This window comes from Pelodiscus sinensis, chromosome 14, assembly GCF_049634645.1.
Source record: "Pelodiscus sinensis isolate JC-2024 chromosome 14, ASM4963464v1, whole genome shotgun sequence".
NCBI classification, from domain to species: Eukaryota; Metazoa; Chordata; order Testudines; family Trionychidae; genus Pelodiscus; species Pelodiscus sinensis.
Genome location: NC_134724.1, coordinates 29234748 through 29260894, shown reverse-complemented (window position 1 = coordinate 29260894; position 26147 = coordinate 29234748). Strand labels below are relative to the sequence as shown.

The 26147-nt window shown below is 44.9% G+C and overlaps 1 protein-coding gene across 1 annotated transcript in view; it reads right to left on the bottom strand.

Moving 5' to 3' along the window:
- MYZAP (myocardial zonula adherens protein) overlaps positions 1-26147 on the bottom strand; it is a 105483-nt gene that overhangs the window by 68329 nt on the left and 11007 nt on the right. Inside the window, exon 3 of the mRNA XM_075897324.1 lies at positions 1595-1753. Within this exon, the coding sequence (XP_075753439.1) occupies positions 1595-1753 (159 nt within the window). The remainder of the gene's footprint in view (positions 1-1594; positions 1754-26147) is intronic.

Sequence of the window (26147 nt, the reverse complement as noted above, 5' to 3'; positions counted from 1 at the left end):
TTGTCCACTGTGACCTCTGTGATATTTAAGTATTTCCTGGGTTTAAGTATCTTATTCAACTGTAGTAGCCAAGGGTTAATTTGACTTTTTAAAGCATGAATTTATAAACATAATTCCATCACTAAATTCCGAAACATAGGCTATTCACCAATTTGATTTTAATATTAAAAATAAATGTAATTAAAAATAACCTCAGATATAAATTAGAACCATCCAATAGTGGAAGTGGAAGGGACCTTGAGAGATCATCAAGTCCAGTCCCCTGCCTTCATGGTCTATTTAACCTACTCTTAAATATCTCCAGTGACGGAGATTCCACAACCTCCCTAGGTAATTTATTCCAATGTTTAATCACCCTGACAGTTAGGAAGTTTTTTCTAATATCCAACCTAAACCTCACTTGCAGCAACTTAAGCCCATTGCTTCTTGTCTATCACCAGAGGTCAAGGAGCACAATTTTCCTCCCTCCTCCTTGTACCACCATTTTATGTACCTGAAAATTGCTATCATGTCCCCTCTCAGTCTTCTTTTCCAAACTAAACAAACCCATTTCTTTCAGCCTTGCCTAATAGGTCACATATTCTGGATTTTCAATCATTTTTGCTTCTCTTTTCTGGACCCTCTCCAATTTCTCCATATCTCTCTTGAAATGTGGTGCTCAGAACTGGACATAATACTCCAATTGAGGCCTAATCAGCGCAGAGTAGATAGGAAGAATTACTTCTCATGGTTTTCTCACAACATTCCTGTTAATGCATCCCAGAATCATGGTTTGGGTTGTTGTAGTTGTATTTTGGGGTTTTTTTTGCAACAGTGTCACACTATTGACTCTCATTTAGCTTCTGATCCACTATGACCCTTAGATCCCTTTCTAGATAATCACTTCCCATTCCGTATGTGTGAAACTTATTGTTCCTTCCTAAGTGGAGTATTTTGCATTTGTCCTTATTAAATTTCATCCTATTTACCTCAGAACATTTTGCCAGTTTTTGTCCAGATCATTTTCAATTATGACCCTATCCTCCAAATTGTTATTTCCTACATATTTTTTCACAATAGAAACAAAATTGAGTTAGTTACATTAACCAAACATGAACAGATTCTACTTCCTAGCTCAAGATTAACTATTGTTTACAAAGGACACATCTAAATATATAAATGTTTGTTTGCATGCTACTTTTCAGACACATAGTTAGAGGTCATCCATATCATTGAGTCATATGATTACCTAGCAGACTGATTAGGTACAATACTATTGTGACCATAGTTAGACCTATACACAGCTGGAGTCAAGAGGCACCTGCATTCATATATATGTATCTAATACTGCTTCAGGGGACTTTAAGGGATGCACTCTCAGAAAGGGGTGATTGCTAAAGGGCTGCACTAGGAACAGGCCCCAAACCATGTCATGCCCTCATTGGAATGTGCACAGCTCAAGTTGTAGAAACTGAAACTTAACTCCAGGTTATCCAGCTCAAGCCCCAGAGTCATCCCACATGGCAACCATCCATGGACACATTCAGCTTTACATAAATAAGAACATGAGAAAAAGGATATTTGAGAACATCCTTTAAAAAAAAATATGACTCACCTCTTTAATGTAATTCATCTCTTCTTTCACCTGGTTAGCTGACCACCCATAAACCACCATTTCTTTCTTATGGTTATTGTCAGTCCTGTGCACCACACCATACACCATGCCATCAGAGAACTTTCCTGTAGACATTCCATTCGGTACGTGGTGGAGTTGCTATTTAAAAACAAACAAACAAAAACACCCCTGCCTTTTACCCTGAATACTACTAAATACAAAAACAAGAAATTCAAAATAGCAAAAGGGAGCATGCTACAGACCTGCACAGAAAGATACAGAAATTCCTTAGGTCTTTTATTATTCCTTTATTATACAAGTATATACGTTTCACTGGTCTTAACAGTAATAAGTGTATGGACAACTAGGAGACAACACACTGGATTTCTGTGTGAAAGGGAGTAAGGGGCTATTAAAAAAGAATGAATTATTCAAGACAATGACTTACTCAAGTTCATCATTGGGCTTGCTCTTATACACTTGTTTATATGTATGGTTAAGTTTGGCAGCTAGAAGTAAATAGATGTGCAAACATAGCCCATAACAGCTGTTTTCCTAAGTCTTGAGTTACTGTCATCTTTTGTTTATAATTTACTTTCAGTCAAAATGTTTCTTTTTGCACCTTTTAAAATAAAAATATCCTGGAGGAAATCTAGGAGACTCAATATGTAAGATGTTTTGTTGTTCATTTTAAATTGTTTTAATGAAGATATACTGTACACAAGAGGTGCAGTTTTTACAACTCTCTTAGGTTGTCAGTGCAAGTCTCAATATTTTGCACTATAATTATTAAACTTATGAATAAATCTATTCATATGAACTCTGATTTAATATAATTCTAAGGAAACATCTGAAATTGGAACTTTCAATGAAAAAAGAATTCTAGAAACTGCATTTGGACACCGACAGGAGGGAGCAAAAGAGAGGAAGCAGCTGCCCTGTGGCTCAGGATTTGAAAAGGGCCTGGGGCTCCTGGCCACCGCTATTATGACAGCTAGAGGCCTTGCCCCTTCTGGGGACCCATAGCAATTTGCCCAGGGGCCCAGCCCTTATGTTGGCAGTACTCCAGTGGTTTGATATTTAGAATTCAAAAAAAAAAAAATTAGGATTTGTACTATATTTTGTTTACATGTTAAGCAGTTCAGTTCACATTGAAAGCCATTTTTAGCATAATCCTATAGTATCCCAATACTTTACTTCAGGTTCTATTTCTTCTGTAGGATTTAGTAACATCAGTACTCGAAGACGTGAAGTAGGGCAATGAACTGCACAGAATTTGCACTGCATGTGTGTGTTAGGAATGATACCAACTCTTGTAAGAACTTTGAACATGTTCTGGTAGGTAAAAGTAGAGAGGAAATTAAACTTTAAAAAAAAAAAGTATGTATGTACATGCCTCAATTTAAGACACACAGTGTGTCCTCACTAGATGGAAAACGCGGCCATCTTTGGCAGGATAGCTTCCAGCCTGGCCACCAAAGGCCACATGTGAACCCAGAAGCAGGTCTGCATGACAATCAAGTTGATCCGGCGAGACCCCCAACCCTGAGCTTCCCCTTCCCCTTCTTCCCCTTGCTTCCCCCTTCTAACTCCCTCCTCCCAGGTTTTCTATTCCCCTCTCCCACCCTCCCTTCTCCCCTCTCCCGCCTCCCTTCCCCAGTCTCACCAGAGTTTCATTCCCCTCCCCTCAGTGTTGTTAAATAAAGAGTTTGTGTTCATGAAAATACGTGTATTTTATTTGACATCAGGAAGGGGGATTAGGGAGGGATAAGTGGAAGGACGTGAGGGAGGAATGAGGCACAAGCCCCCAGTGGAGCAGACCAGGGAGGTTTAGTGCTCCTCAGGGTGGAAGCTCTCCCACAGGGTCTCCTGGATACTGATAGCCCCCCGATGGACCTCCCAGATGGCAGCCAGCAGAAAGTGCAGCGAGGCTTGCAGCAACGCATCCATGAGAAGCACCAGAGTGCCCAGAGGCAGCTCTGACTCCATGTTGCAGAGTGCCGTGGTGTCCTGACTGAGGACAAGCAGAGCACACAGAGACAAAATGCTTTGCTGTCCCTCATTGAGGTAGGCAAGCAAGCAGGGAAAGCTGAGAACCGGCTGTAAGGGGGGGGGGGTCCCTTTTAAGCACAGGCCTCAGATAGCCTCAGGCAGCAGCCACACAAAGTAACTTCTGACCTGATGCCCTGCCAGACCTGGTTCCAGCTGGCCTTAAATGCGATTCAGCATCCACTCAGCTATTTTGAAATGCACTGTGTGTGTAGACGCGTTATTTCGAAATAAGCTATTTTGAAATAACTATTTCAAAATAAGATATTTCAAAATAATGCTGTAGTGTCGCCATACCCTAAGGCTGTGTCTACATTGGCATCCCTTTCCGGAAAAGAGATGCTAATGAGACACTTCAGAATTGCAAATCCGCGGGTGATTTAAATATCCCCGTGGCATTTGCATTTACATGGCTGCCGCTTTTTTCCGGCTTGAGGATAAGCCGGAGAAAAGCGCCAGTCTAGACGCGATTCTCCGGAAAATAAGCCCTTTTCTGGAGGATTTCTTATTCCTATACTTGAAAGTAGGAATAAGAAATCCTCCGGAAAAGGGCTTATTTTCCGGAGAATCGCGTCTAGACTGGCGCTTTTCTCTGGCTTATCCCCAACCCGGAAAAAAGCGGCAGCCATGTAAATGCAAATGCCGCGGGGGATATTTAAATCCCCCATGGTTTTGCAATTCCGACGCATCTCATTAGCATCCCTTTTCCGGAAAGGTATGCCAATGTAGACGTAGCCTAAGATCTTAACAGTCACCATACTGGGTCAGACCAAAGGTTCATCTAACCCTATATCCTGTCTTCTGACAGTGACCTATGCTCTTATGTTCTATAAAATAATGAATGGTATGGAGAAATGAATACGGAAATGTGATGTAATCCTTTACATAACACAGAGAGCCAGGAGTCACCCAATGAAATTAATAGGCAGAAGTTTTAAAAGACAACCAGCAGGAAGTATTTCTTCATACAAAGCACAATCTCTGGAACTCGTTAACAGGGGATGCTGTTAAAGCCAAATGTACATCTGGTTTCAAAAGAAAATGGTGTACAGGTCCATGGGGATGCATCACTAGATAGCTTGCCCTGTTCATTCTCTTTGAAGCATCTGGCCCTGCCCACTGTCAGAAGATAAGGCATTGGTCTACACTGATCACTAATCTGATCCTATATGGCCCTACTTATGTAAATTCAGCACAAGATAACACTGAGCATGGAAAATTTCACTCCATATGGTAAAAGTTTCACAAAGTGTTTATTTATACACACACACACACACACACACACTCTGTGATAGTGTCTTATAATGGAAAATGTTGGGCAATCTTACTAAAAAAACCCCAGTGCTAACAACTTCATCTACTACACAAACACACATGTATGTTTATAGTTGCACTACACTGTGCAACTATAAACATACAACTCCACACTAAAAATCACACACAACTTTGTGTCTTGATAACCAAAGCTACATAGTCACATACTACTGTACCCATCATTTAAAACACATTTGCTTTGTTGAAAACACAGAGAAATCAAGCTTGTTTTACAGGAACTGGGTGGAACATGACTCAGGACAGGCTTTTAATTTCCTGAGTTGTACCATTCATTCGGTCGTTGCATATCAACTACACCCTTAAATAATTACTTGCATTATTACATTAAAGAAAAATTTCCGTCTTCCAGAAACCCAAGACAATAATCTTTTCAATTATGGCAAATTACTTTAGAAAATAATACACTTATAAGGATCTGAACATTATCCAAGGATCAGATACTGCCTAGAATTGCAGTTTTCAAAGTCACACAATTGGTTCATTATAGTTTCAGTGGAGCTATGGTAACTTAACTTTTGAGCTCCAGCAACAAAATATGTTTGGTTCTCCAAAATGGTATAAGACTCATTTTAAAATATTGCTTATAGGCATTAACATGGAGATTATACATCGCGCACTACAAATAACTGATTTTTTTCTCAGTTTGCTGATAGTCCCAAAGAGACAGGTTTGACAAAGTGAAATAAAAAAAATTGCTGAGTTTTAAAATTCTTGTTTTAAAAATTAAATAGAGGATATTAACATGAAATTTATGAATATGAAAGTGTGGAAACAAAATGTTTAGACTTTTTTCTTGCTTGTTTTCAATAGAAACAATTCAGTAAATTCAACACAACCTCATGAAATGTTTGGGTTGACCCAAATGTTCATTTTTGCTAAAAACATTCTCAGCTGGAAAATTTCAACCACCTCTAATTATAAACTTTCAGGTCACAAGTAGCCTTTTCCTATGCCATGCAATATATTTGTGCAGAATACCTTGGAAAGATCTTTTCTGCAAAATATGAAGAAGTTAATTATGCAGTAATGATGATTCCTCAAGATGTGTGTTCCTGTGGGTGCCCCACTCAGGTGTCGGTGCATCTTCATGCTGCTAATCAGAGGTTTCCCCCCCCCCTCGCAGTGCCTTTCCCACCCTGCACGTGCAGCTGCTGTCTCATGCTGCTGTGTCCATTAGCTGCATTAATGGCACAGACCCCTCCATTCTTTTTCTACCAAGGAATCAATTGACAGACTCCAAAGTAGAGGGGAGGAAGGAGGACCCACGGGTCGTGGAGGACCCACAAGGACACACATCTTGAAGAACCATCATTACTGCACAAGGTGAGTAACTTCCCCTTCAAGTGGTGTCTCTGTGGGTGCTCCACTCAGGTGACTATAGAGCAGTATCCGCGCAAGACAATGGTGGGCTTTGGAGTTGTGACTGGTAGCAAGGACAGTCCGGCCCACAGACGTAATGAGAACTGGTCCCTGTTGTAATGCATAGTGCTGGACAAATGTGTGATGAGATGACCAAGTAGCTGCTATGCAGATGTCCACCAAAGGTATATTATGGAGGAATGCTGTAGAGCCGCAATCGCCTGGGTTGACTGTGCTGTGATCTCTTGAGGGAGGCATTTGTTGCGAAGATCATAACAAGCATGGATACAGGACAATATCCACTTAGAGATTCGCTGTGCGGACACAGCTGACCCTTTAGAGGGGCCAACAATGGAGATAAAGATCTTGGTGGATCTACAGAAAGGTCTCATCCTGTCAAGGTACAATGCCTTGAGTTAAGAGTTATGGGGATTACGGAAAAACACAGGTAAATAGATGGGCTCATTAATATGACAAGTAGAGACTACCTTTGGTAAAAACCTTGGATGTGGTCGTAATGTGATCTTGTGCTTGGAAAAATAGTATAGGGCGGGTCTGCTATCAGCGCTTCAATCTCACCTACTAATCTGAAGGAAGCGATTGCGACCAAAAATGCCACCTTCACAGACATGTGATAGAGGGAACATGTTGCCAAAGGTTTGAACGGGGGGTCGTGTCATGGTATTAAGGACAAGGACTAAGTCCCTATGGTAGCATGTGTGGACGTAAGTCAGGATGCATCTTGTATAGTCCAGAGAGAAAGTGCATAGTAGTGGAATGAGAAAAATCGAGGTGAAAGATGGCAATAGCCGATAAATGAACTTTTATAGAACTGATGGACAGTCTGGCTTCCTTTAAATCCATTAGATACTTGAGGACAGCGGGTAGAAGGGTGGTGTGGGGGTGTAAATTACTCTGGTGATACCAAGCATAAAATAGGCACCATTTATTTTGCTACATGTGGAAGGGCAATGGCTATTATATGGTTGAAACAGGCGTGTTCTTCATGTTGGAAGCATGAAGGAATCATGCTATGAGCAGGAGTGTCCACGGGCTAGGGTGGAGTATTCATCTTTGATTTTGGGAGAGAACGTCAGGAATAATTGGAAAAGGAATCGGGTCGCAGATTGACAGGTATCAAAAGGTAGAGATACTATGGCTGTCTGGGCCATGATGGGGCGATTACAATGACTGTTGCCCAATCTATGCATATTTTGTGGAATTCTGGGAACTAGGGGAATCAGTGGGAAGGCATAAAGGAGTGGTACTATCCAAGATAGGAGGAAAGCCTCGCCAATGAATCCCTGCCTAGACCCACCCTGGAACTAATAGTATGGACATGTGTGGTTGGTTCTGCTTGTTGGGAAGCTACATTGGAAGAATATGCAATGAAGGACTGCTGGATTGAGTTCCCAATCATGCCACTCTGAGAAATGATGGCTCAGGGTGTCAGCCATGATGTTCTGATGGTCTGGTACATATGTAACTGGTGGAGTTATGTGGTTCGTTATGCACCGATTACAAAACCTGATCACTTCAGTGCATAGCAACCATAAATAGGCCCCACTCTCTCAGTTGATATAAAACATGCACATTGTATTGTCTGTGCGGATGCGGATGGTTTGTTGTAAATCATAGGAAGAAAATGGAGATAAGCATTGTGAATCTCTGCCAGTTTGAGAATGTTGATATGCAGGCATGCTTCCCTGAATGACCATCTGCCCTGAACTCTGAGGTGTCCGCAATAGGTGCCCCACCCCATGAGAGATCTGTCAATGGTGATCATGCAGGATGGACTGCATTGCTGGAAAGGAACTCCTTCCAAAAGATTGCAAGGCAGCATCCACCAGTGGAGGGAGGTAAGAGCTACAAGGGGAGCGACAATCATTTGTTTAAATTGTGTCAAGTGGGAACGTATACTGTGTTAGAGAAAAGAAACTGCCCCCCAGTAAAAAAGTTTGGCCAGGCCGCTCTTGACTCCTTGAGAGAAACCGGCCGCACCTTTCCTGCATACCATTGCCTTTAGAAAAGGGGAAGGTGTGAAAAGGGGAAAATAGCCTGACTCTCCCACCTGTCACCTTGGCGTGAGAACTGCTGGGCTTACCTGGTCGCATGAAACCTGCACAGTTTCGGCCCAACCCCTGGGACACAGACCCCCCCCCACTTGGTGACCATTGGGCCATATATGGTAATACGCAAGCGCAGGAAAGCGATGTGCAGATTTGGGGATAAATACCCATCGCACAGTTCGCTCTAGGAGGTCTTCGCAACACACGTACCACCGTGCACGTGCCTTCTCGTATACTTCCAAGCACTGCCGGCCTGATCAACGACCAGCCACCTCCCCCGTCTCTCGAGTGTAACCAAGGCCTTCGCAACCGAACCGATATCTGTGAAATGTTTCGTGTGCTGTGTAAGTTGGTATGTATGATTTGATTTTTTCCTGTTGTATAAGCTTAGTGTTGTAGTTGTTTTTGGGTAGTACATAAGAGTTTGTAGTTATCACTGTTATTTAATTACTGTAGCTGGATATTTTAAGATTAGAGACTATTCCCCTTGCCATTCCCATCCTCATATCTCTGACACGTTTTACTAGAAGCCATAGAATAAATATAATAAATACTGTAAATTCATTATTAACATGGTCTATTAAAAATCTTAGAATAAATACTATAAATTAACCACTGTCATAAATAAATAATTTTTATTTGATAAAACTGTCCACCTGGTTCTGTCCTTCCCCTCTTTGGGTATTCATCATCGGACCTGTGATTCTCGTGACACGCTGCTGTCAACCAACCCTGAAGGCAGCACATGTGTAGTCTTGTGAATTGGACTACGTAAGGAGTGGCTGATATATGGCCTAGGATTTGTAGGCACATATGTACGGTCATAAACAGACTATACAAGACTGAGCTGATGAGGTCGAAGATCATAATGAATCGATAAGGGAGGATGGCCCTGGCTCTGGTGGAATCTAGTAGGACTCCTGTAAGTTCTTTGGAATGCATGAACTCCAAGGTGAATTTCTGGAGGTTAATTAGTAGATGAGTGAAAAGGTCTCAGGTAGCACTGATCACAGATAAAGTTTTTTGGCGGGGGATGCCCTTGATTAGACCATCATCTAAGAACAGGAATATAATCATGCCTTGGTGTCTCAGGTGGGCGTTGATGATTGCTAGCATCTTGGAAAAGATGCAAGGTGCAGCTGAGAGGCCGAAAGGTAGGAAAACCACTACCAGTACCGTGTCCCCTACTGTAAACCTGAGGAATCTTCTGTGGGAAGGATGTATTGTTATATTGAAATAGGCTTCTTGAAGGTTGGGGGCTGAGAACCAGTCCCTCTTATCCAGCGCTGGTATAATAGTTCCCAATGTGGCCATCTTGAATTTTTGGTTGCAGATAAATTTGTTTAGTTTTCTGAGATCCAAGATAGGCCTCCAGCCTCCTGTTTTCTTTTGTGAGAAGACTTACTTTTAATAGAACCATTTTCTATGGTATTGTTGAGGAACTGGTTCTATAGTGCCTAGATGGAGGAGGTTTTCTACCTCCAGCTGTAACAGGTACTCGTGGTAAGAGTCCTTGAGGAGAAACAGGGAACGGTAGGGGGCATAGACGGGAAGGAGATGGTGTATCCCAAACTCAGTATTTCTAGGACTCATTGGTCCATGCTAATATGGGTGGTAGAAGGGGTTGTAGACAACGGCCAAAAGGGTGGCTGAACTGGGATGGTTCCAGTGGGTGGTTATTCAGATCCTTTATTACACCTTCAAAAAATTGTGATTTTGTCACTGGTGATTGTGGCGCAGTGGATTGAATGTACTGGCCTCGTCTTCTGCCAGAGCACTGTTTGGACCTTTGGTCAAAGGGTCTCTGATGGTGTCTTTGAAAGGGTGCGTCTCATGGCCTCTGGTATGGGGTGTAACACCTTTTCTTACTGGTTGGAGTGTACATTCCCTATGCGTGGAGTGTCGTGCGGGAGTCCTCGTCCATCTCACAGCAAACAAATGAGCTCTGTCAAATGGGAGGTCCTCCACTCTAGTTTAGAGCTTCTTCAGAATTCCCAAGGATTGGAGCCAAGAGGTGCAACATCATAATGGCCATGGCAGTTGTTCTGGCTGCTGTGTCTGTCACATCCATTACAGCTTGTAGGGCTGTACAAGTGATGGATTGACTCTCCTGGATAATGACTTGGAGCTATGGTTATCTTTGCTCTGGAAGATTATTCATGAGCTCTTGCAGTTTTAAATAATTTGTGACTAGTGTGGTATAGTTAGAAATCTGAAATTGCAAGATTGCAGAGGAGTAAACCTTCTGCCCAAACAGGTCCATTTTCTTATGTTCTTTAACCTGTGGGGTGGACTTGAATTGTGGGAGTCTAGCGCAGTGATGGACCATGTCCACAACCAGAGAACTGGATTGGGGAAGGGAAAATGCCTTTTGCTGGTACAAAATACTTTCTATCTGCCCTCCTGTTTGTAGGGGGAATGGAAGCTGGTGTTTGCCATATGTTCTCAGATGGTTCCATTATGGCCTCATCAATTGGTAGGGCAATTTTTGTGGAGGAAACAGGTTGTGGTATTTGCAGCTGTCTGTGTTGCTTCTCCTGCACATCCTGGAGTATGTCGTCTTGTGAGTTGGTGACCCTCTTGAACCGTACTTGAAACTGTTTCAGGTCATCTATTGGAGGTGAAGAGGAAGGAAAGGCTACCTTGTCAGGGGATGGAGAGGAGTGAATCACCCAAGAAGGGTCCTCATATCAGACTGAGGTAAGTTATCCTCCTCCTCTATTAGGTACTCCTGTGTTGTGGCTGTGGGTGACTCGGGTAGACATGCTGGTGGCAAGTGAATCACCTGGTGAGCTGGTGTGAAAGGTGCTGTTTGTTATTGTTGTTGCCAATACTGCACCCAGGGAGGCCACCGAAAAGGATAAGAATGAGGTAGATATGGCCATGGGTGGTTGAACCGCGGGTACTGAGGTGGCTGTTACCTGGTCTTCTGTCTGGTGGAATGCCAGGATAGTGCCAAGTAGGTGGGAGAGGAATGCTGTGTGGAGACTCTGCTCCCGTGCAGGTTAGAATTAGATGCCCTCCACCTGGTGCTGATGCAGTGGAATGTGGGGGTGACTCACCCCTAACATCAGGGAATGAGAGAGCCTGTGCTCCTTGGTGCCAGGATTCAAGCTTCTTCTGAGCCTTTTCAGCTGCTATGTCCAGTGCCCATAGCCATTTGGTTGTCAGTACCAGAGCCCACACCAGAGCTCAGGCATGAATCAGTGCAGCGGTGTCCAGTGGTGCCAGAGGAGGTGGCATGTCCAGCTTAGGCTTCGGTGCCAGCTGTGGTCCTGGAATGGACAGTGTTGAGGAGGCTGGTTTTCATTTCTGCTCCAATTCAACATGCTTGGATGGTGCTGCCTTGCGTTTTTCAGCAGTGCCTGAAGTAACAACAAACATGCTGGTGATACCCTGGACTTGCAGGAGTTCTGGGGCAGAGATGAGAGTGCTCTCTTTCTTGGAGCCGAGAGTTCAATAGAAGAGACTTTTTCGAATCTGAGATGCATTTTTGTGCCTGGCTGAAGGGACTTCTCCCACAGAATATTCTTCAGTCTCATTTCCCTTTTCCACCTGGTCCCCTGAAACTCTGGCAATGCTGGCATTTCTGGGTGATGTGGCCCTCACGAAAGCACCTAATACAAGAAGCATGCCCTTCAGAGACAAGCAAAGAATCCCTGCAGAAATCACACTTCATGAATCCAGGGGAGCCCAGCATGGTGAAAAAAAAAGTGGGGAGGAAGAAAAGTTTGAGAAAAAAGAAAAAAAAGGGGAGGAATTTTTTGAGGCAAAAAAAGGTTAAATAAGAACAATAAAGAAAGGACAATTTTGACAAAAATTGGTCTCATAGGAGAAAGAGCACTGCTGAGGAACTCTCTTCTGCTGAGGACAGCAGGAAAGGAAGTGAGGGGTCAGCACCACATGTGCAGCTAACAGACATATGTAGCTAATAGACAACACGAGGCAACAGCTGCACATGCATGGCTCGGAAAAGGCATTGCTAGGGGAAAACCTTTAATTGCTGGTGTGAAAACGCGCCAACACCTGAGCGGAGCACCTATGAGGATACTACTCAAAGGAGAACTAGTAGATTCAAACTAACCAAGATCCATATCCATCAAAACCACACAGTAAGGATGTTAAGAGGTGGGCAATTCATGAATTGTGTAGTTGATAAAATTTTTGACTACTCAATCAGTTGATTAGGGTAGATTTGCTCAGTCCCGGCTTGTGCCCGGTCCAGGAGCTGCCCCTGCTGCAAGTTTAAATGTAGTAAGAGCAGAGTTAAGGGACACCCTCCATGGACAGGGGCTGCTGCTGGAGCTGCCTCCCCTCCCCCCTGTATGGGGGAGGAACAGGCAGCACCATGGAGATGGTGCTAGCTAGAATCGGCTTTTAAGCCAGTTCCCCTCTGCACCAGCTCCTGCTCCCCCATCTTGCCGCCTCTGATACAGAGGCAGCAAGGGGGAGGCGGAAGCAAGTAGTTGAGTAGTTAAGCCTAAGCTTATCGGGTAGTTGAGTTATCGAGTAGTTGACTATTCGCTTACATCCCTACCACACAGCCCCCCAAATATGCTTATTTCCCATTACATACACCAGAGAGCAGACATACATTTACACCACAATGGAATTGTACATGTGGCATGTAGATATATACACATTACACAACCACTGCTTACACCTCTCTAAGCATCGCTTTTGTTACCACCACCTGCTCTGAGGTTTGTGCATCCTTTCAGGTTATTATGTAGGTTTAGAGTAATGTCCCAGGCTGCTTCTTTCTCCCTCTCCCTCACAAAAAAGAGAGTTTAAAAGTTCCCATAGAGAAATATCCCAGGTGAATAATGTCTTTCTCTTATTTCATTTGTTCTCTGCTTTACACTTAATTGTTTTGGTATATGCAGTGCCTTCATATCATGAACTCCTAAGGAAGTTCGTGAACTCTGCTGTAGTTTTAGCTGTTTTCTCATTGTTCAATGATGTATACACTTGACAGCACTATCTATGATATATTCTCTCAATGTCATTTTTCTTCAGTCTGTTCTCTCCTTCCATCCGCGCAAATTTCTTCCCGCTCTTTGCACCTCCCCCAAAACAGTTCATAGTTCTATCATTTAAAATGTATTTTTTCTAAATTATTTGTAGCAGGATCTAAAGTGGACTAGAGTGTTAATCACAATTCAGCTTTCTACTTCCCTTGAACAGCTACTCAGGGGAAGGACAAGGGGAGTGACTAGCTTAGAAGGCAGAAAGGGAAAAATTCCTTGGGGAAATTCAGACTCACACCCAGGGTTCAGATAATGAAAATTTTTCTATTGTCTTACTGATTACTTTGATTTATTTTACATTCTTGCTATGAACACTTACCACCTTACAAGAGATGGTCTTGTTGACTGCAACTGGTTTCTCTCCTGTATTCCACCAGCATTCCTCTGACATTACACACTTCTTCCAGTTTGCATTCTCTGAGCACTTACCCCTACTTCTGGTCTATGCTTTTTCATCAGTATTTTATCTTTTTTTCCTCCTTCTCCTTCTTGTTCTTCTTCACGCACCCGCCCTAACATGTTCCCTTTCTCCCAAATCCCTGGGGGGTCCCCTACTCCCCAAACCAACTCCATGAAGTACCTGAGCCTTCACAGTCAGTAAAATCTGTTTAGCATGTTTACACCTTTTCACCACTCCAATACAAAGAGCCAGGCTGGTAGATCCTTTCTCTGTGCTCATGTATTCAGTGATGGGAGGGCGGGGGGGGGGGGGGGGGGGGGGGGAGAGAGGAGTGGAAATGGAAATCACTACCACTCTCTCTGCTGCATGGTCAATGGTGAGGAAAAGAATAGATTTCTCAGATGGTGATATTAAAAGTCAATGTGAGGCTTCAAAGTGTTCAGGACTAGATGAGCATTGGCTAGATCATTGCACTAAGCTGCTGATTTAGCTAAGTAAAGTTGTCAGTCTTGGTGGATTTTAAAGCCAAGATCCAGAGATGCAGCTTAACCATCCCTATTTTTGGTCAATACCAAATTCCCAGCCAGATATTCTGGCAAACCCCCGGTGGCAGCGGAGTTAGGGTGACCAGGCAGCCTCTGCCGGGGAACCCCCCAGCTGAAGCAAGGCTGGCAGAAGCGAGTGGTCAGAATCCTCAGCAGCTGCAGGGCCAGCCCTAAGCAGTGGCAGAACTAAGGAGGTAGCAGCAGAGCCAGCAGCGCTGAGTGGCCCCAGCCAGGAACCCCAGAGAACACCATGCGGTAGCGGGACCAGCAGCAACCAAGCAGTCCCCACTGGAAACTCCAGGAGACCCTGGGACAGCAGGCAGGCAGAGGAGTGGGGAGCCATGCCGGGCCAATGTTAGGAGGGCTAGCAGCAGGGCAGGGAACCCCCAGGAGAGGAGCCTGGGAACAGGAAAGCTAGCAGGGGAGCACTGACCTCCCCTGGTCTGGCAAATTCCCTGGTCCAGGGCAGCTTAGGGATGTCCAACCTGTATTCAATTCCTTGCACTATTTTAAATACTTGTATACAGTATACATCAGAAATTTTGCAACATCTGATAATTGTCAGGTGTCATGTTTACATCTCCACCCAAATAATACACAGTTCGGTATGAAGCCAAGTCACCATAAAAACCAGCTGAAGGAGGGAGGTTAACTATCGGGTATTTGTGTAAACATGTAGGCAACAAGAAGGAGGGCAGGCAGCTCCGCAGAGTCGGTTCCCTGCGTGTATTAGCCCCCACCTCCTTGCTGCCTCCGTATCAGAGGCAGCAAAGGTAGGGGGAAGTACGTGTAGTTAATAGGTTTAACCAATAAGCCCAGGTTTATCAGTTAATCCTGGGGATATTAGGGGCTCAGGGCAGGGAATTCAGATGTATGATGGACTCAGGGTTGGTGTGTGCGGGAGTGCAGGAGTGGTATGGTGCTGCAACCAGATGGGAGGTGGGCCCCAACTGGAGGCTGGTTGGCCAGGCTTCATTTTTAAATGAAGTAAAATATGTCCAACACAAAAGGTTTCAACATTGTCTTGATTTATGGGGGGGGGGAGAACCCTTTTTGGGTCGGGGGCCACTGACCCACAGAAAAATCAGTCGGGGATTACACAAGCAAGAAAAAAAAACCACCCTCCAAAACCCTCAACCCTCACTGATGTGGCCCCCACCTGAAATACCTCACTCCCCTGGTGCTTGAGCCCCATAGTCGGGGGAGGGGCAGGGAGGACTGAGGTTCGAGGCTTCAGTCCAGATTCACTCTTCTTAGGTTCCAGGGCTAGTAAATTTTGTGCAGCCACCTAGGCTCTGGGGTAGGGTAAAAAATTAGGGGTTAAGTGTGCAGGACAGAGCCACCAGTGAATGGGATAGGTATGAGTGCGCACGATCTTGGTGAGTGGAGGTGGGATATAGGAGAGGGTGAGAGTGCAAGGTCTGGCCAGGGGGCAGGCTGCCTGGCTACAGGGCAGGGTGCCAGGCAATGGGGTAGGGGGGAGTCTGGCCAGGGGGGCAGAGGGGATTCTGGCCAGGGGGCTGGAGTCAGGGGGGATTTTGGCCAGGGAACGGGGGTGTCTGGACAGGGGATTGGGTAGGGAGGATTTTGGCCAGGGGGCTTGGGGCAGGGGGTATTCTGGCCAGGTATGTGGGGGGGGAAGGCAAGGGTATTCTGGCCAGAGGGCAGGGGAGATTTTTAGCAAGGGGGTGGGATCTGGGCATGAAGGGGTAGGGGGCACTTACTTATTTGTCCGCCATGTGGCAGGCACCGTGTAACATGCCTGCTACTCCTATTCCCCGGAAGCCTCCAAGGAAGTGTTTCCTGAGAAAGGGCAGTGTGCATGGAGCCATTTTCGCTGCTTGTTTCCCGCATACGGAGAATAGTGCACCGAGATATTTTTTGCTCCACTTGTTCCCTGCACGCTGGATCCAGTGCAAAGCCTCAGGGCTTTCTCCTCCTGTTCCCCCTCCCTGCCCCCAGCAAGGCAGTGCTGATGCTCCTGTCTTGTGGAGGGGATGTAAGGTTGCAGCGCCAGCTCAGGCTCCCTGCTATGGGGGGGAGCAAGGGGTGGCTGAGAAGGGACTCCGGAAGAGCTGTATCCGCCTCCCTATAAATCCATATTTGGCTTGTAAGCCATAGGTTGCTGACACCAGGATTAACACAGTTTCCCCCATCATGCTTTATGTTGAAATTGACTTATGAATACCAATATGAATAACTTGAAGATGCTTTGGACAAAGCACTTCATGTGACCTATCAATTTTAATGTCTCAGTCTGCTGGACCTGTTGATCTTATTTTGGTATATGTATCACTCGTCCATGTAAAGTTAGATATATGGAGTATGGAATGCTTTATGGTTTTAAATGTGCAAATGAAAGCCATCAATGTCTGAGTGAACACCTGTAAACAGCCTCTTTTGTCCTTTGAGTCTGAGCAGTGGTTGGTCTTAGGAAGTCATGTGACCACCCCAACTGGTAGGATCTGACCAAGTAATTTTCCACCTAAGGGTGGAATGTAGAAACAGAATTCCCACCCAAAGTGGAATCTATAAAACAATAGGAAGCTAGCAGTTTATTTGTTGTTGGCTGGTGTGACACACCCAAGAGGATAACTAGAGACCCCAGGAAAAAGGAGACTTTCCTGGTTTGGAGGTTTAGCTAGAAAAGAAGAACAATTTTAGTGTGAGTTTGCAATAAGATTGAGTGTGTTAGAATTAGTTAAGCTTTTTTTTCGTTATTTTAAGATTGGTAATCTACTTTGCTCTGCCTGTTCTCACTTTCAACCACTTAAATCCTACTGCATGTACTCAGTAAATAAAAGTGATTTTATAATCAAGCCCAGTGTAAATAATTGTTATCTGGGGGAGCAATCCGTGTACATGTCCTCCTTTCACTGCTAAAGAGGGCTTACCTAAATAATTCATTTTGAGTTCTGATCCCATTTGGGGAGTGGTATCCCAGGAAGCTGGGCCCCACACTGCATTTCCCTCAAACCTGAAGAGTTTCAGTTGTCTGTATTGCTCCTCTGGGGGGTAGGGGGGGAAGGTGGGTGATCTCAGCTCTATGCCTTGGCTGGAGGAAACCCGGTGAGCTGGCCCAGTAGGACAGGATGGTGAGAAGCCCCAGAGAGCAAGGTGGCGAGTGTCAGTGGCTTTGTCAGTACTGAGGGAAGCACTCCTAAGAGGTCTTTTGTGACCGCCCCGTCACATGGTGTACTTGGATCACTGGTTCTCAACCATCATGGGCTGCATCCAATACTATCTATATGGCCCTGAGGATCTCTCACATGCTGCAACTGTGCACTGATTGGGCCACAGCTGGAGAAACACTGGTTTAGATACACAAAACAGGTGTATAGGCAGGTGGGTAAAATAAAAATGTACAAGTTTTAGCAAAACCCAATTGTTAATTACCTGCAATATCTTAAATCACTTCCCTTGGACAGTTACTAAAAACGTGTTTCTTATTTTTAGTGGCTAGCAGAGATGGGAAGGAATCCCGGAGGAATTATCCATTTTCTATTTGGTGTTCCTGTGGCCCTGTAAAATGGAAAGCATTCTGCTGATGCAACTGTTGTGTTTGCACTAAGAGCTCTAGTCAGAGCTGTAGAACCACATGTAACTCTCGTGGAGTTAAGTCAGATGGAGTATCAAAGCTTCATAAATCAAAGTACAGTAGTGTCATAGGTTATTCGCCCTCATCCTCTCTTTGCAAGCAGTCCTCACACCACTTAGTTCTCCACAGAATATTTTATTTATGTCTTACGCAGTGTCCAGTCCCATCACCATAAGGCTTTTCCCAATTTTCAATATACTCGACCTATGGTTGAGGGAAACAGGTCTCATGTCTGAGATCCTGAGCTTCTTTGCCCTTCCTTCCAGCCTTTGCCTCATCTTCCTGTTTTTATTTTTAATCCATCAGCTAATGAACTGAATCATCTTGTTAGTCATTCAGTCCCTAACCAATTATCTCCTCCATTTGACCCATATGGGGATGTTTGCAAAGTGTATAGAAGGATGAGTCAACCTTAAACAACTCAGTGTCACAAGTTCGTAGACCTTCTCCTTACTACATTGTTACCTTGAACTGTAACTTAAGTTTTGCACTTAACCTGACTCCAGTCCACATAAAAATCTCTAGCTCAATTTAAGAGGTGCTTGAAGCTCACGCTAGTTAGATTGGGAATGCAGTATCTTGAATTACAACAGCACATCAGCTACTAATCGGATAAATCATTGGGAAGACATACCTAGAGTAAGTCCACCTTCGATCTAACCACCACCTTGTATCCACACTGCAAATTTGATAACCTAGCACTCACTTCCTAGGTCCCAGGACCCTGTAGTTCTAGAGAGTCCGAGCCCATATTAAGTTTGGACTTAGGGTCCAAGCCAGATTGATTTTCTGTGTGCACACAGCTCCAGTTTGACTCAGGTCCCAAAAATCCACCTGTGTATCCCAGACTTCATGGTGACAAAGCAGCAGTGGTGCAGAAGCACCATTACTCTCTGGGCAAGCATGCTCCTCCTTCCAGTACCTCCCACAGAGACTTTGGCTGCTCCTCACAGTTGCATGGAACTTTCCCAGAGTAGGGAACAAATTTGACAAGCAAAAGGTGGCTCCCTGTCACTGGGATGTTGGGTTAAAAATGCAATAGAGATGGTCAAACTCAGTACTTCCTGCCTCAGGTTAGTTGATTTAAGTCCCACTAAGGCTTGAGTGAAGCAAGCTGAGTGTACTAACCATTGCAGCAAAGGCAAGCCCTGAGATGCTACTTTATGAAACAAAGATGGGTACACAAAATTTAGTAAGTGCTCAAATTAAAATTCTTAGATTATGACCTTGTTTATACTACAAAGTTGTGTCAACATAAGTTATGTTAAGGATTAAAAAGCGCTATGACATTACTATTATACAGTCACACTATGTTCTGTCAGCAGAGCATGCCCACACTTGATACGCTAAACACTGACAAAGAGAACACTGCACTGTGGGTAGCTATCCCATTTCTCCAGCTGGGACTTGGGGGAAAGAAGAGTGGATTGCAGCACATCATGGGTGCAGTCTCAACATCCTGTGATGCATCTTCTTCCCTAGTTGTACATGGTTTTCCAACTGCATTTCATAACATTTTTCCATAGCCCCTCTTTAGTGGGAACCAACCATCTCTGTCTGAAAGGAGAGATCCTGCACTACACTCTCCTGCTGTGGTCACCGTTATGACCCCATCACAGGTGGTCATGTATTATAACATGAGCTTGTAATCTGAATAGGAATCAGAATTCCCTGACCTGCTGTGCGCCACGGAAATAAACATCACCACATTAATTTTTGGCGTTCGTGGAGCAGCTGGACACAATGGACTGTCATTTTTTGGCTCAGGAAACAAGCACTGTGTTGTGAGACCACATTGCTATGCGGGTCTAGAATGACAAGCAGAGGTTACAGAACTTTCCAGAGACAAAAAGCCACCTTCATGCAACTGCATGAAGTTCTACAGCACAAGGACATCAAAAATGAAAGCTGTTCTCTTGGTGGAGAAGCGCATGGCAATCACAGAGTGGAAACTGGTGACTCAAGGTTGTTAACTAGTCAGTTGCAAAACAGCTTGAAGTTGTGAAGTCCACCATGGATGCTGCACTAACATGTGTGTACAGGGACATTAATCAGATTCTTCTAAGGACGCAACACTTGGCAATGTGTGCAAACTAGTAATTGGCTTTATGGAAATGGATTTTCTAACTACCGAATGATGATCGATGGCATGCATATTCAAATTTTGGCTCTGAACCAACTAACACAGTACAGTAATTGACATGGGTACTTCCTCCATGGTATTTCAGGCTCTTGTGGATCACCATGGGTATTTTGCTGACATCAAGACAGGAAGGTCCAAGAAGGTGCATAATGCATGTATCTTCAGCAACATAGATCTATACAGAAAGCTGCAGGCAAGGACTTTCTTTCCAGATCAGAAGATTCCGGCGGGGGGGGTGAGGGAGAGAAAGGATGCTGAAATGCCCACAGTAATTCTAGGAACCCAACATACCCCTTACTTCTATGGTTCATGACGCCTTAGAGGAAATTTGTTGAAGATCTATTTACTGCTGTCCATCAGGCTGAGTAGGTGCAGAATGACAGTGGAATACACATTTGGCAAATTAAAAGTGCATTGGTGATGCCTATATGGCAGGTTAGAGCGAAGTGAGGAACACACTCCCCTGGTCATACCTGCCTGCTGCTTAATCTTTGTGAGGAGAAGGATGAAGAGTCTGCCCAGAGGTTGAATGCTGAGGCAGATTTTGAGCAGCCTGATACCAAGGTTACTAGAGGAGCACAACGAGTCAATTCAAATCAGGGAGGCTTCAAGGCAACATTTTTATAATGAGAACTATGGATGGTAAGTAGCACAAATGACTAATCATGTACTTGATACAATTTGTAACAAGTACACTATTAGTCAATAAGGGACCACTGTGGTGCTGCAGTTTAAATGTAGGAGAAGCTAGGCATGTAGGCAGCCCAGCTCCTACTACATTTAAATTGCAGAGCAGCAGCAGAGGTAGTTCAGGGATCCGGCACGAGTCGAGTGGCTCTTACTACATTTAAAAGGCAGAGCCGCAGCTGTCCAGACCCGGCATGAGCCAGGACTGCTACAGTCTTGGCTCGTGCCGGGTCCCGCGCTGTGCCTCTGCCTCCCCTGCCCACCCCTTCCCCCCACACCACGGAGATGGCACTAGGCAGCACTGGCTTTAAGCCGGCTCCCTCTCAGCACCAGCTCTTGCTTCCCCCACTCCCTAATATAGAGGCAGCAAGGGAAGGGCAGGGAATGCGAGTAGTTGACTCAATTACCCAATAAGCCTAGGCTTATCAGGTAGTTAACTAATCGACTACTCTTTTATATCCCTAATGAGAACCAGTAATGTGTAGTTCTGTTCAGTAATCGGCCATGATTCACTATTTTGAGTTTTCTTATTTTGCCTAATGTTTGTGAAGTTTTCTGAGTGGTATTTGTAGTAAGCAAATGATTAAAATGCATATATATGTTTTACTACCAACAGCATGTAGGACACAGATTGGTGTTATTTTTTTTTTAAATTAAACTCTGAAAAATAATCAATTACCATAAACAGAAGGCTTGTAGGAAGAAAGTCTGCAATGCTCTCATAGCTGTGCTTATGTCCAACTATCATTTTAGAAGCAGTCCAAAGGGTGGGAGTGAACGAAATACTGACATTTTCCAAAAAGTTGGAAAAATTATGTGGGAGGAATTTGTGGCGGGCATGGAAAACAGGTGTATTTCAGGTGTAGAAGGGGTGAGCATCCATCTATTCCTACGGAAGTGATGAAGAATTTCAGCATCTGTTTGCTGCTCCCCGATTTTTAATGCCCGCTGTGACAAAGCTCCTACTTAAACTCAGTGAGTTTGCTTGCCTTAGAGACTTACAGCAGCCCCTCAACTTTAGACACCACTCCTACAACATTAGTTTGCTGTTTGTTGAGCTCTTTTCATCATTGGTCAGTGTATGATAAAGCAGAGAATAAACTCCACAGCCCATTTTCCACTCAGGGAAAAGGAAAGCGGATGTTGGGGGGAACCCGGGCCCACACTCGACTCCAGGTTCCAGCCCAGGGCCCTATAATAGCAGCTGCCTATGTGAGTGCCCAAAACCTGCTACAAGACAGTTCCAAGACCCCTGTGCTACTTCCCCACACATCCCCAGCACCTTCCTTTTCTCTGGTTTGCCCTGCTAGCATCCACTTGTTGTCTCTTTTTTTCCTACTCCTAGCAGTGCTTTTCTCCATCCTCTCAGCTACACTTGCCCATCACCAACTGCAGGCAAGCTTTTATAGCCAGTCTCAACTGGTTTCCCTAATTAACCCTAGGTGTCCTAATCGGCCCAGGCTGACCTGACTCTGCAAATTGGTCAATTAGCCCCAGATGTTTAAGTGCCCCTGATTGCCTCTGCTGGTTGTAGACCAGTTCCGTCCTCTTACTCTGGGCACAGCAATCTCCTCACTCCGAGGCTTATACACCTCCCCTCTACTACTTTTTTTAACCTTCTGATCTGACCTGGTCACATCACTCAAGTGCTTTTTGAATGCACTCTGCGCTCTCCTTTCTGTCCAGTCTTTCCAGTCACTGTATTTTCTCTCCAGTCACTGTATTTTCTTTTTGCTGCCTCAGAGGCTTGGAGCATCTTGCAAGTTCTTGCTCCACCTTGGTCACTTCCTTATCTGGTAGGGGCACTCTGCCAGTATGTAGCAGGCTCCCCTGAAGACCACATTTGTAGAAGCACAACAAACAATACACAGACTCATGACTTAATTCAGACATAGCATTGAATCATTAACATTAAAATATACCTCATCACAAATGAATTACTTTTTCCACTGTCCCCTGGCAAGCAACATCTCAGTAAACACCATAAATGTGGTGAGTTCAGCCGAAGGGTATGGGGTTGAGTGTTCAATATGGGGCAAAGGACTTAAGAAAGGGGTAGTCAATAATTCTGGCAAGGGGGCCACTCCATGAATTTTGGTAAGCCACAACAGGCCAGCTCTGGGGCCCTGGAAGGGGCAGGGCTGGGGGTTAGAAACAGATTGTGAGAGAGACAGAGACTCTGACAGATTGTATGCATGTGTCACAGAGACTGAGAGAGTGTGTTAGAGAGTCACAGAGACAGGGTGTGGCACAGAGTGTGAGACAAAGAATGTATGTGTTGCTGCTGCGTCGTAAGTTTCTGAAAGACACCATGCACTGTCTCTAACAGGAAAAGCTCTCCTGCTGTTGTGACTCCCCAGCCCAGCTCTGCAGAGATTGGGCACTGTGACAGGGCAGCAACGGAACCCCGACCATGTGCCAGAGCCGGGGCTGAGCTCTGCACTCCCACGGAGCCAGCCCCAGTGTGCTGGAGTGAGGGAGTATCCCACCCCCAGAGGTGGGCTCTGCTGTGCATGCTCCACCGCGGCCAGCAATAGCCAGGCAGGAGGTAACTGACAGACTGATCCGGTCGCTGAGGCTGGAAGAGGTGGGTCAGCGTCAGGCGGCTCAAAAGGAAGCAGCATTCTGGCAAGCGGGGAGACCTGAGGCAGACAAACACTGGGAGGAGCGAGATGAACGAGGCCCACCGGGGGAGAATGTTGGGAGACTCACTGGCATGGGACACCCAAGCGGGGACGATGAAGGCCAGAGTAAGCAGGCAAGAGGTCCTGCATCATTTCTTGTTAGGAAGCAGCCAAGGGCAAGGCTCTTGGAAAGGCCTGGGGGGTTGGTGAGATATGGAGGACTTCCCCACCAATGGGATAGGGCGGTGTCACCCTGTCATTAGAGCCCTGGTCCAGGACCTGGAGTGGGGGCGGGCCTGGGTCCCCCTACTGCATTTACGCGATGGTGAGCACGGTGTGATTGACGCCCCAAAGTGCTGATCAGCAAACTACCCCATCTGGGACTAGTCGGGTGGAAAGATTAACCCTGGATTCTGGCACGGTATTGAGTGGTTTGTGATGCGGGGGGATTAAAGGGAGAGGGGTCGTTGTAAACTCCCCCCCCCCGCCCTCACATGGGAAACATTGGTTGCCCTGTGTCCTGTGGGAGGGGCAGAGAAAAAACAAGGAACTGACCCCAGAGAGTGGGGCTCGCCCCTTGGCAGGGCACCCTGAGGGGAGGCCCATGACAAGCATATGAGGGGTGGGTTAACAGATGGACTACAAGGGCAGGCAACACCTTGATTTCAGAAGTCCCCTTTCTCCTCTCTCAAAGCTCTGTATGGCTAAGGTTGTTTTAAGGAGATCACTATAGGTGAGTAGGGACAGTATTGTACATTCTGCTGCCATTTTTGCACAGGTGGAGCCACTGAAGTCAATATGTCACTCCTGAGGGTAAGCAAAGATGCAACGGTACATCTACAGCACATATGCAGATTCAGACCTGGCTGTTTTCCTGCGCGCTATTTTGGTCCCTGCACCAGTGATTACCAATTGGCATGGAAAATTTTTCCACCACAGGAGAAGGAACAAAATAAGGAGCCTCCAACAGATGATTGGCAAGTACCTCCAGGAAAGTTTCCTGAAGATCTCTCCGGAGGATTCCTGTGAAATCTTGGTGTGCATCAACTCTGTTCCATCATAGTGCTTAGCTGCACAGAGAAATGTGAAGCACACTCAAATGGAGCTAGACTTGCACATTTCTATCTCTTAACCCATTTCTACTGAATACAGAACAAAGGACATCCATATGTCAAATAACCAAGCAGCATCAGCTCAAAAACAACACTTACCAGAGGTCTTCTCTGGAGCATATTGCTCGCTGGAGATAGACTTCTGGGACTGGTTAAACACTTATAGAGCTCAGAAGAGTTTCTGACTTGCCACATCACCAAAGAACCCTGACATGGGCTCCACATTGACTTCCAACTCCGTGTCCTGGTTCATGACTTTGCCCTCGGTGTTATGTCCACTGTCAAGTGCCTCCGGCCCTGTCCAAGTATCCAATGGTCTCTTGGAAATGGAGGAGAGATCCCCACCAAGGATGGCATCCAGCTCCTTATAGAAGTGGTAGGTTTTCAGTGCAACACCAGAGCAATGGTTTGCCTCCTTTGCAGTGCTGAGCAAAGATAAAGGAGATGAGGTAGGTGTGCCAGAAGGCAAAGTGTCCTGATCACAGTCCGTACCACATAACCATGAGAAGTCTGCCCATAAGTATCCAAGTTTGTTCAGCTGCAGCAGAACTGGAATTGGACAGCTTCCGCTGCCCATACACACTCAGCAGATCCAATGCCATGGTCAAGTGGGGAGATGTGATGTGAGCTCTCCACCCCGTATAAAGAGGAAGTAGAATTTCAAAAATTCCCAGACCTCTAAAGGTGGAGCTGTGGATGCTTGTTTACCTAGCTGCAAGGCAGCAGAATTCAAACTGCTGACTAGAGTGGTCAGGTTTGGCACTGTGGGACTTCCCAGAGGACAAATAAAGTAACAAAACTAAGCATGCTGCCTACACTGACACTTTATCTATAAAAACTTTGCTGCAAAAAGTTCTATGTCTCCCAATGTGGTTTTATTTTGTAGCCAAAACAAAATAATTTTGTCAGCAAACATGGCATTGTAGTGCGTACACCTCATCCTTTTTGTTGAGAAAAAGCTGCCTTTTGCTGACAAAATTCTGTAGCATAGACAAGGCCTTACTTTCATATTCAACACTAGTATTTTTCTGAATGTTTTCTCCTCAAAATATCCAGATTTGAAGACAATACAACACTGTGATCATGCAGCTTTGCTGTCCAGTTACTGTCATGCTGTTCCTGTCGGGTCTTGGCACTGCATAGCTGTATCTGCATACTTTAATTGTTAAATGCAAGCCTGCCAACTGAGCAGTCCCCCAACTCCTGTCCCTATTACTCCCATCTATAAGATGACATAGTTCTCTGTCTCACTAGGATGCTCTGAGGATTAGTTAATGTTTGTAAGACACTTGAAGAATAAAGGTAATTTTATTAACAGTCAGTCAAATGTGGGTGTATCAACTCAGATATCTGATCACAGTATTTCAAGTATTGTATCATTCTGCAAATAAAAAGAGTGAATAAATAGAGTCCTATGTGCATTCCCAGTTAATATGCAGCCAGGTAGAGTTTATGCAAGCAATACATTACAGTGACAATAAAATCCATCAGAAATGCCTTAGTTTAAAGGAAGTTTGTAATGTAATGTATTAGATGACTACAAATTCACAGTCAATAACTTTTCTGTACTTGTTTGTCTATATGGGGATATACATCCGATGG